Source organism: Myodes glareolus, chromosome 2 (assembly GCF_982192425.1).
Source record: "Myodes glareolus chromosome 2, mMyoGla1.1, whole genome shotgun sequence".
Taxonomy (NCBI): Eukaryota; Metazoa; Chordata; class Mammalia; order Rodentia; family Cricetidae; genus Myodes; species Myodes glareolus.
In genome coordinates this window covers 137,128,255-137,140,291 of record NC_142027.1, presented here as the reverse complement: position 1 = coordinate 137,140,291, position 12,037 = coordinate 137,128,255, and the positions used below count along the sequence as shown (strand labels likewise).

At 50.9% G+C, this 12,037-nt stretch overlaps 1 protein-coding gene across 2 annotated transcripts in view; it reads left to right on the top strand.

Annotated features, from left to right (window-relative positions):
- Ksr2 (kinase suppressor of ras 2) overlaps positions 1 to 12,037 on the top strand; it is a 359,771-nt gene that overhangs the window by 81,927 nt on the left and 265,807 nt on the right. For both annotated transcript variants that reach the window (XM_085681325.2, XM_085681322.2), the window contains exons 2-3: positions 30 to 170; positions 4,170 to 4,320. In XM_085681325.2, coding sequence (XP_085537451.1) covers positions 30 to 170; positions 4,170 to 4,320 — 292 coding nt within the window. The remainder of the gene's footprint in view (positions 1 to 29; positions 171 to 4,169; positions 4,321 to 12,037) is intronic.

Genomic DNA, 12,037 nt, shown 5'->3' with positions numbered 1-12,037 from the left:
GCCGTGTTCTTGTCTCTATGTCTCTGCAGAGCAAACTGGTCAAGTACTTCAGCCGGCAGCTGTCCTGCAAGAAGAAGGTGGCCCTGCAGGAACGCAATGCCGAACTGGACGGCTTCCCCCAGCTCCGCCACTGGTTCCGGATCGTGGACGTGCGCAAGGAAGTCCTGGAGGTGACCACAGGCCGTCCTGAACCCCTTGGCCCTCACTGGCTGGAGACCGCCTTTGCTACTTCCTAGATGGCAGGGCGTGGGATGTGCCCAGCACAGACCCAGACACATAGCAGGCCCTCAGTATGCCAGACGAAGGCTGGCAGGATCTCAGAAGTCTCTGAGTGGGGCTGTTGAGGGCAAGGCTCTAAAGCCAGCGTTTGTAGTTGGGGGGTGAGGGGGTGGCCTAGATAGAGTCAGGATTTTATTCAGATCTGCCACAAATTGGAGTCACCCCAAGCCACCATGTTGACCAGTGCTGCCCACTGACTTTTTGCTGTGGCGGGGATATTTTGTTTGTGTTGTCTGATAGAGCAGTTACGGTAACTACGGCTCCTGGAGCGCTAGGATCGCGATTAGCGTGGGGGACCAAGGATCCGGAGTTTGAATCGTATTTGATGTAAATGACCGGCCATTGCTGCCATATTGGATCACAGAGATTCAGGACATCAGCCTTTCCACGTGGGTCATGAGGCAGGAGGGTCGCTCAGTGGGTGAAGTGCCTGCAGGGCAAACACGGAGCCTGAGTTGAATCCTCAGAACCCACGTGCAAAAGCTGCGTGTGAAGACATACACTGGTAATGCCAGTGCTGCGGAGGCAGAAACAGGTGGATCTCTGGGACACACACACACACACACACACACACACACACACACACACCCCAGCATGGCGTGGATTGCTGCACCCCTAGTTTTGCTCTCAGGATGCCCAGAATGCCTGGGGCAGTGTGTTTCTTAGAATATTCTTAGGATGAATGAAAGGCCACATTTTAGTTTTCTTTCCAATTATTGTGAAGAAAGCAACTTTTCTTTTTTTGAGGGGAGGACTGACTGGCTCACAATCCCAGGCCACAGCCCATCACTGCAGGGCGTCAGGAGTTGAGGCGATCAGTCATGCCCGTTGTCAGGAGCAGAGAGAGAATGAACGCACGCTGGCTAGTGTTCAGCCTGCTCCCTCCTTTTCCATAGTCTGCAACCTGACGCCGAGGGAGGGTGCCGCCCGTAGTGGATGGGCCTTCTCGCCTTAACTAATGTAACCAGGACGTTACCCTGGTAGCCCTGTCCACAGGCCAACTCGGTGTAGAAACTCCCTCCTTGAGACTCTCTTCCTCGTGACCCTAGATTGTGTCCACTTGACAATTTAAACTAGTACGATGGTATAAATGATAGTTTAATTGCTCAGCTTGCGGTACTTCTTAAAGGGTCTGGGACTATGTAAATATTTGTGTACCTAGCGCCCCTCATGGGGCAGGTAAAGCAGAAGCCGGTCCTCTAGATCAGGGCTGAAAAGCAGTGGCTTTCAAACCATGTCTGATGGGCAGCCAGCTTTAGTTTGACTGACAAGATGTGATTTTATTTTGACCCAAAAACTTAAAACCTGTTTTCCAAAGACTAGAGATCTCTTGCTTCAAAGCCATGAGCACAAATTATACAGAGGGTAATCCTTTTCTGATGTGATGAACCACAGTTGGCAGCCCCTTTGGTCCCCGAGGTTCCCCCAGATCACCTCTTTGGGGCTCTTAGTCCCCTAGCGAGGCATGCTGAGGCCTTCACCCAGGTGGTGGGGTGAGTGTAGGTTCCCTGCCTGCAGTTCACAGGCTTGTCCACCAGGGGCTGCTCTCACGGAAGTAAAAGGGATCTATGGAGCCAGCTATGAGACATGCCCTGGGTTCAAATGTTGCCTCCACCACGCTCTTGCTGTGTGACTTGGGCTAAAGATTTAACTTATCTGTGCTTTAGCATCGGGGTCTGCATGTGACGGTAACAAATCACGTTTGCTGATACAGTGCAATGGTAGAGACTGTGCCTGGCATGTGTGAAAATTGAAGTCCAGCTTCCCCGGTAAAACAAACATGCACACAGACACATATACATGCACAGATGTACATATACACTCACACACATATCGCATATACATCAGTGTGCACACATTTATGCACACACATATCATGCACACACATTCACAATACACATCCACACTTATTCACACATACCTCTGGACCTCCATTCACACTCAGAGGCACACACATACACATGCACATACATCTACATCTATGTGCACACATATACTCACATACACACATACAATATACACACACCCTGAGCATACGTGTGCACACACACCACACACATACATGTACACACACCTTGCCTTTCACATGATCTTTGTGGCATTGCAGGAAATCCATGTTGAGTGCTGTAAATACAACCCCACCTGGGATTATGTCACCAGAACATACACAAGCTTTTTCTCTCTGGCCCAGGCTGCTCCGGCCTTCTTTATCTTTCTTGTCATGAATAGATGTGTGTGTGCTCCCTTATGAGCCTAAGCATCAGGGTAACACACACACACACACACGTCCACACGTGCACACACACACACACGTACATGTACACATGCATGCACACACCCCTTCTAAATCATAGGGTTAAAATGTACAGTCAGCTCCCACAGCAAGGAGAGGGCTTTAGTGTGTGCATCTGTGTTTGTTATCACCGACTGTCAATGCCACACAACCCAAAACCACCTGAAAAGAGTCAGCACTGAATAATCATCTTATTAGGACGACCTGTGACCCCATCTGGGAGAGATGTCTGATTGCTAACTGATGCAGGAGGGCCCAGCCCACTGTGGGCGATGCCGTCGCTAGGCAGACCAGCCTGGGCAGTGTAAGGAAGAGGGAGCACGGTGCTCCTCCAAGTCTGCACCGGGCTCCTGTTGTGATTGTGCCCTGATTGTCTTCAGTGATGAACTATAGCCCGGAAGTGCAAGCCGAGAAAATCTTTCCTCCCAAGTTGCTATTGGTCAGAGTGTTTTATCAGAGCAGCTGGGGTCAACCTAGTATAGCCTTGTTCTCTGAATGTTCAGCCTGCGGCCCCAGCCCTGCCTCGTCCCGCCGAAGGAGGTTTACCTGCTCCGTGTTCCTGCCTAGGCGACTCAGTTTTTGTCCCATCCCTGCCCCGACTTCACAGTCACTGTCTGGGCCCTGTAGCTTTTTTTTTCTTTTCTTTCTTTTGGTGAAAAATGGAATTTATAGATTCTGCTTTATCTGACTCTGCATGTTGTTGCAGTAATAGTCATGACCAGAAGAGGACAGAAGGAGCCCACTCTATCACCCATGAATCACTACCCACAGATTTATAAGTCTTATCGAAATAATAACACACTATGCTCATGTAAAACCTTTCACTACTATTGGGTACTCTGAATGCACAAAACTTGAGTTCGCTGGTAATGTTGCAGACTTATGTAGGATGTGGTTTAGGGAGGGGGCTGTTTGCAGGGAAGGGGCCCCCTGACCCACACCTTGTGAGCTGGAAATCCTGCTTCTCCCGTTCTCAGTTTCTTTGTTCACACAGCTCCTTTCCCCTGGTTCCTACCATCCCTCAGTCTTTCCGCGTAGCCTCATGGTGCTCAGTAATTGTCAAGATTCATTTCCAACCTCAAGCTGCCCATGGGACTTGGGCTGCCCTCCTCTTAGGCTCTTAAAGCCCCCATTTGACTCTTCAGTCCTCCTGTGGGGTACATCAGAAAGGAAGCTGAGAGTAGAGGAGGATTTGTGTTTAACTGGCCTGTTCTGAGCCCACCCTGGATGAGCAGAGCAGCCATCTACTCACAGAAGGCTGGAAGGGGCTGGGCTGCAGGTGTGGGCTGTTGCTCACGTACTGAGTGTGCACCTGCACTCAGCACCTCCATTTTATAAGAGACGAGCAAGGCCTAGAGAAGTTAAGTTACCCATCTAAGTGCATGGGAGATTAAACCCCAAATTCAACAAAGTGTTTACGTAATACAGTGCCTCTTATTGGGCACCTGCAGAGGGCAGTGTGAGAGGTGCTATGCTGTTTCCCTCTGCAGTTCTCCCGAGTGCCACAAGAGGGCGGTATGGAGATACACAATGCCATTCTGTCTGGCCAGGCACTTGGGTTCCTGGTCCAGCTGACTGCTTTTGTCCCCTCCTCTAGGAGATCTCCCCTGACCAGCTGAGCCTGGAGGACCTTCTAGAAATGACAGATGAGCAGGTGTGTGAGACGGTGGAGAAGTACGGAGCCAACCGGGAGGAGTGTGCCCGACTCAACGCCTCCCTGTCCTGTCTCAGGAATGTGCACACATCAGGTGAGCATGAGCAGCCCAGGAGGTGAGGACTACCCCCAGCTGGTCAGCACGGTCCTTCAAGCTTCCTGTGCAGGTCGGCACATAAGAGAGTGGACCCTGAAAAGCCAGCTCGAGTAGAGACTTGGAAGCAGGCGGGATTTGAATGCCACCCTGCAGAGGATGGCTCACTATGGGTCCTGGGTTATTAGGGTCCTGATGTGGAAACCCTGGGGGCTCAGGGTCTCTTCCGAACCTCAGACACTGGGCAGTGGCTTTGTGTTCTAAGTAGTAGCTTTGCTCATTTCTGTGCAAAAACACTGCATTCTTCGTGAGAGAAAGCAGGTTGTAACTGCCCAGGCCCTGACCCCCAGGGACCTGCTGTGTTCATTTTACTGTATTTTCTAGAGAAATTCTTCAATGCCTACCATTATATTCTCCCATTCTCCCTTTCCTTCCTTCCTTCCTTCCCTCCTTCTTTCCTTCCTCCCTCCCTCCCTCCCTTCTCTCTCTCTCTCTCTCATTTTTTCCCATAGCACTAGTAAGATTATTTAGACATATTATTTTAAAATTCTTTTTCTCCTAAGAAAAATTCTGTGGCTTTGTTTTATTAATAATTTGCAATCTAAATTTGTCATCGCTTTTCCCGGGTCATTCCAATTAGTCGCTCAAAATTGTGATGCGGGGCTGGGGGTATAGTTCAGTTAGTTGGTGGAGTATTTATGGGGCACACACAAGACTCTGGGTTTGATCCCCAGCACCTCATTAATGGAGTGTGGTGGCATAGGATTATAACCCAGGCATTTGGGAGGCAGAAGCCAGAGGACCGGGAGTTCAAGATCATCCTTGGTTACAGAGAGAGTTTGAAGCAAGTGTGGGATACGGAGACTCTGTCTCAAAAGAAAAAGGACGAAAGCCACTGAGTTTATTAGTGGAGTATTAACGATAGGCCGCTGAAGCTTCCCTACACCCCTGGGCTCTCAGCCAACTGTTGCAAAGACGAGCACTGCCGTTCCAGTTCTCACCACAAGATGGCGCCGTCGACCGCATGTCTGGCACAATCTGGCGGCTGTTATTTCTTACTGTGGTTAGAAAACACACAAACCAGCAATTACGATTTACAGAGTGACTGTTACTAGGCCAGCAGGGTGGGGGACCCGGCAGTGAACCAGACAGAACCGGTTTCCAGTTCATCTTAGCAACCCGTGTTAAGAAAAAGCTAGTTGTGGTGGTGTAGGCTTGTCGTTCTAGTGAGGCACACTGGTCAGCCAGCCTGGCCCATGCAGCCAGTTCCAGCAGAGTGAGAGACGTAGTCTCAAATAATAACAAAACAAAAGACCTGAGGTAGACGGTGCCACAGGAAAGCTGTGGTCAACACTGGTCTCCACACACATGTACAAACATGTATACGTGTATCCTCTCCCCAAATTGCACCAAATCACCATGTGAACCCAGGAATACCTTCGTGCCCAGCAAACGTGTTTCCTGCTCATCCGTGGCTGTGTTCTAACAGCCCTTCATACGTGTAGAACACATTCTGCACTCAGCGGAGGCGTGTTTCCTGACACGGGACCCAGCCTGGCAGGCACACGGGGAGACAGTCATGTCAGATTTGTTCCCCTTGCATCATGTGTGTGGTGCTGGCGACTGGACCCAGAGCCTTGGCCCTGCAGGCAAGCGCTCTACCACGGAGTCGCATCCTGACTGTATCCCTTACCCTATGTTAAATGCTGGCTGTGACCTGCCGCTCACACTTGTCACTTAGGGTTGTGAGCTGTGTCCTGGTAACATCTATGCTTTGAGGAAGAGCTGAGGGGTCAAGAGGACTTACGCTCTTTCAGAGGATCCGGGTTTGAGGGTGAGCTCCCACATGGTGGCTCACAACTGACTGTAACACCAGCTCCAGAGGATCTGACGTCTTCTTCTGTCTCTGCAGGTTCCTTCAGCTATGTAGCATGTATTCACACATGAGCATGCATGCACGTACACACACACAAATATATATACACAAAAAGACAGACATGGTGCATGGGTGCCCATGCACACAGACACACAAACACACAAACACACAGACACACACGCACACATTTTACACCTTTAGTCCCAGCATTTGAGAGGATGAGGCAGGTGGATCTCTGTGAGTTTGAGGTCCGCCTACTCTGCATAGCAAGTTCAGGGTAGCCAGGGCTACATAGTGAGACCCTATCTTAAAACCAGCCAGGTAGTGGTTAATCCTAGCACTTGGGAGGCAAGGGCAGGTGGATCTTTGTAAGTTCAAGTCCTGCCTGGTTTACAAATCAGGACAGCCAGAACTACACAGAGAAACTCTATCTTGGGGGGGGGCACAAAACAACAACAACAACAAAATCAAAACTAAACCAACCAAACAACAAAATTAATATTTTTTTAAAAAACCATTTATTTAATGTACATTGGTGTTTTGCCTGCCTGCATGTCTATGTGAGGGTGTCAGATCCCCTGGAACTGGAGGTACAGACAATTGTGAGCTGCTTTGTGGGTGCTGGTGATTGAACCTGGGTCCTCTGCAAGAGCAGCCAGTGTTCTTAACCTCTGAGTCACTTCTCTAGTCTCCAAAATAAATTAAAAAAAAAAGAAAAAAACCTCTCACCTCAAGTGCTTCTGACGTTTCCATGACAACAGCATACACTATGTCCTGCTTCTTGTGATGGCCACTGAGCTGGGTTCTGGACAGCATTGGGTACGAGCTGCTCTGCCCAGCTCTTGTGGCATGTGGGACCAAGGCCAGTGCCACTCAGACCTCTTGGGGAGCAATGCCCACCGGCCCCCCTTCTGTGGTACCCACAGGTAGCTGTGTCTCCACGTCGTATTTTTTGCCTTTCCTTGGGTGCCCCTTTTCCATAGACTTGCACCTACCTCTGTTTGCTGTGTGCTCCCAGGGTAAAGGTTAATATCTGGTACACAATTAGAGGTGAATAAATCATTTGAGTGCCCCTTTCCCTTTGCCTGCCCGTGAAAATCCCTCCATGGCTTGATTTTCCAGGGACCGAGGACATCTAAGGATTTGGCTTCTGCAGGGACTACGTTCTCATCTTCCTTTCCAGTCCCAACATGCATATTTTAGATTTCTTTATTTGTGTATATGTGTATGTGAATGTATGGTCAATGCACATCTCTGTGTGTGGATGTGTCCACCAGTGTGGAGCACAGAGCTCAGAAGGACACGCCAGTGCGCCCCTGAGGCAAGGCCTCTCCACTAGGAGGCAGCAAGACCCAGCAATCCCGTCTCCACGCTCCTCAGAGTTGGGGTTGTAGGCATGTGCCGGACGCCTGGTTTGTACCTGCGAGCTTGGATCTGACCTCCAGCGCTGACTGCATGGCAAGCAGTCTGTGCCGTGCCATCTCTGCGAACCCCAAAAGCTCGATGACCCACTAATTCTGCAGCACCCCAAAGGAAGTGTGGGTGTCCCATCTCACACTTGCCCCTCTGTCCAGAGCTCCCTGCCCCTCCCCATTTATATCCTCAGACCCAAAGCCTGGCCCTCCAGAGGGATTTTCTTCCTGGACCCCACAAACTGAGCTGACCCCTGACCCTTGACCCCTAAGACTGTCACATACATCCATCGACCCCCAAGGGCTGTACCATAGAGTCCCTCCACACCTCTCCTTCCTCTTCTCACCCTAGTCTTGTCCTGGTGAATTTTACCCTAGCTACAGTGAACTCCTTGGTTTCCCCTTAGTACGGCTGACCGGATTTTGCCGTGAGGCTCTGCCCCTCTGTAAATGAATGAACACATGCTTCTGTCACGCATGCCTCACGGCGACTGTTTTCTCATCTGGCGCCCTCACTGGAGCAGCGCTGTCCTGTAGACACAGCTGCTGCCCCTGGCTCTTGGTCCTCAGCATCCTGACCAGGTTGAGTCAATTCTTTAATGTGGGAGAAACTGCAGGGAGGAGCCGCATGCTGTGCCTGCCATAGATCTCCACCAGGGGGCAGCAGAGAGCCAACCACTATGATTCCTTCCTGCTAATGCCTTCCAAAATTGTAGTTAACTAACTACAATTACTTAGAGTCTGTGTCTCCCCTCCAGACTCTTCCATCCCAGTGACTGCAAAGCCCCCGAGGGAGCAGTTTGGACCTCATGCTTTTTACTCCTGCCGGGGGTTTCAACCTCGGGCCTAAAACTCATTCAACACGCAAGGGTCCCTAAAGCCGGGGCAGCGTAACCCAGTAGATCTGGGGCGGCCCAAAGCCCCAGCATTCAAGAACTCGCCAGAGAGCGCTAGGTGCTGCCGCGTGCCCCGTGCTGTTTGCATCGTGGAGACGGGTGCTGAGGGGTCGGTGGTTATGTTTTCTGTGGGCCGAGGACTGAGCAGGGCCATTAGGGCGGCAGCAGCAGCATGCATAATGCATGGTGTGGCCGGATGGTGGCTGTACATGCCTGGAAAAGCCCAGCAGGCCATGGGGGTGGCAGGACCTTTGGAACAGGTGGTAGTGGCGGCTGTCACACGAACAGGGGGCATGGTGTGCCACCAGCCACCTTGCTTTCTCCCTTTCTAACTTTTTGTTCCTTCAGGGATTTTTTTTTCTTTTAATTTTTTTAATATGCTCTTAAGTAGCCCAGGCTGTCCTCAGTCTTAACTATATAGCTCAGGCTGATCCTCCTGTCTCCACTTCCCAGGTGCTGAGGTTGCAGATGTGTGTCCACACCTGCCTTAGTAGCCTGCTTGCTTTCTTTTGTCTGTCTGTCCATCTGTCTGTCTGTATGTATTTCTCTCTTACACTCCTGGGGACCCAGCTCAGGCCTTGAGTCTGCTGCACTAGAGCTGCGGCTGTAGCTGGCTTCTCTGTCTCGGTCTTTAATCGTGTTCTGGGATGCATAGCCTAGAACCTGACAGATGTGGCTTGGGATTCTGCCGTGGCTTTGGGTGTGGTTGCCATGGTGCTGAGCCAAGGAGGGATGATGGGCATCTCCACCTGCGGCTGTGGTAAGTGAGGGTGATGTGTAGTGATGCAGCAGAGGGCAAGGCCCGCCCTGAGCTAGGCACGTGCTCCTCTAGTGAGCCCTATTGTCTGTGTAGCTTTACCACCATCATCACGTTGGCACAGCCCCTCCTATCCTAACATCACCACCATCATCACCACTACCACCTCCACCATCATCACCACCACCATCACCACCAACAACACTGTCATCACCACCACCATCACCATCAACACCACCATCACCACCATCACCAACAACGTCATCACCACCACCATCACCAACAACGTCATCACCACCACCATCACCAACAACATCATCACCACCATCACCATCATCACCAACAACAACACTGTCATCACCACCATCACCATCATCGTCACCATCATTCCCATCAACACCATTACCACCATCACATTGTCACACCCATGCCTAGCCTAACATCACCACCACCATCACCAACAACAACACTGTCATCACCACCATCACCACCACCATCACCATCACTACCACCTCCACCATGATCATCACTATCATCACCATCACCACCACCATCACCACTAACATCACTGTCACCACCACCATCACTACCAACAACACTGTCACCACCACCATCACCACCAACAACATTGTCATCACCACCATCACCATCACCATCATCACCACCAACAACACTACCATCACCATTACCACCACCATCACCATCACCATCATTCCCATCAACACCATTACCACCATCACATTGTCACACCCATGCCTTGCCTAACATCACCACCACCACCACCACCAACCACCACCACCACCACCACCACCACCACCACCGTTACCTTCTGTCCTTCTTCTGCCTTCAGCTTACCTTTCTCCACTTCCTCCCACACTTGTATCTTTTTTGTCTCTGGGGGCCCAGTTTGTCCGTTCCTTCAGCTGTAACAGAACGCCTTATGCTGGGGGTTTATAGTAACAGAAATGTATCACGTGCAGCTCTGAAGACCCGGACACTGACAGCCAGTGCGCTGCTGTGTGGAGAGGGCCAGCTGTAGGTGACACCTTGTGTGTGCCACCCAATAGAAGAAGGCCTCCGAAGCCTTCTTTTCCGGGACACGCAGGGCTTGTTCACTGCCCACCTTCCTCCTTACATAGTCCGAGTGCTCGCTCTGCCTGTCTGTCCCCCAGGCTGGTGGCTTTTCTCAGGGGCCTGGGCTTGAGCCAAGACTTAATATGAGTGACTCTCGTGGCAGTTACGGGGATATGCAGGCCACTGTGGTGGGAGGGAGGGTGGGGAACCCTAGGCATGCTAAAGATTGTTGGAGTTATTGGGGTTAAGTGGTGGATACCCTTCAGACAGAGGCCACCGTAAAAGGCTCACTTTGAATGTTTGCCAGTCACATGACCTCAGACAGACGTGGTGGCCATAGCACAGGGCAATGGCCCAGAGTAAGGTGTCCACCTCCTTCCTGAGACTGGGATCCATGCAGGGTGCTGCTCCCAAGGTCTTTGCTGGTCTGTTTGGTCCCCGGGCCCCTCCTGAGTATCGGGTGGGGAGAGAGCTGGCAGCCAGGAGCAGGAAGCAGAGAGGCCCTGAAATAGACCAGCCTCAGATGCTCCGTGGCTTCTTACCAGTTGGGCTCTGAATGGAGCCCCAGAAGCCGCCTGCAGCACCGCTCTCTCCTTTTGACTAGAACAAAGTAGGTCCTGATTGCTCTATTGTGCAACTTGCCTCTGACTTGGAGAAAGCTGGAGGGAGAACAGCTCCCTTCCCAGAGAAGCTCACAGCGTGTGCCAACGTGACGCCATGTCCTCTTTCCATGGCTGCTCTCAGGGGTCCTTCCCATGCATGTAGCACCCCTTGGGACACACACACATGTGACAAAGGCCTGCCACAGATGCATTTCTGTTCTGTGGCTCACCCACTCACCCTGTAATGACCCACAGGACTTCCTCAGCTTCTTCAGTGCTGGGGACCAGGGTCACAATGATAGGGAACCTTGGGCCCTGGGGACCTGTGTTTCTAAGCTGTCTACTAATGCAGGCTCTAGGCTCCCCCATCAAGAAAAGTTTCTGATGGAGTCTATTTCTTCATTTCCATTGACCCATTGCCATAGTGGCTAGTGACTACCCTTTCGGCCCAGTATGCTTCTAGAACTTTCCTTGCATTGAAAAGTTTGCACACATACACATGTATGTGTACATGGTGTATATGCATATACATGTGTATATACTCATGCACGAGGAAGCAAGAGACAGCCTCAAATGCTATGCCTCATACGCCATCTGCCTTACTTGAGACAGATTCCCAGCTGGACTGGAGTGTGACACTTTGGCTGGGCTGGTTGGCCAGTGAGCCATGGGATCCACCTGTCTCTGCCCCCCCACCCAGTGCTCGTATTTCACATGTGGACTTAAAAATATTTATTTGTTTTTCATGAGTATGGATATTTTGCTTGTACCAGTCTGTGCCCATTGTGAATGCAGTACCTGTGGAGGCCACAAGAGGGTGCCGGGTTCTGGGACTGGAGTCACAGACAGTTATGAGCCGACATGTGAGTGCTGAGAATCAAACCCCAGTTCTCTGGAGGAGCAGCCAGTGCTCAACCCCTGAGAAATCTTCCAGCTTCATGAAAGGACTTTTAAAAATTTATCTATCTATCTATCTATCTATCTATCTATCTATCTATCTATCTATCTATCTATCTATCTATTTGAGATGGGTTTCTTTGTGTAGCCCTGGCTGTCTTGGAACTCACTGTGTAGAACAGGCTGGCCTTGAACTCACGGAG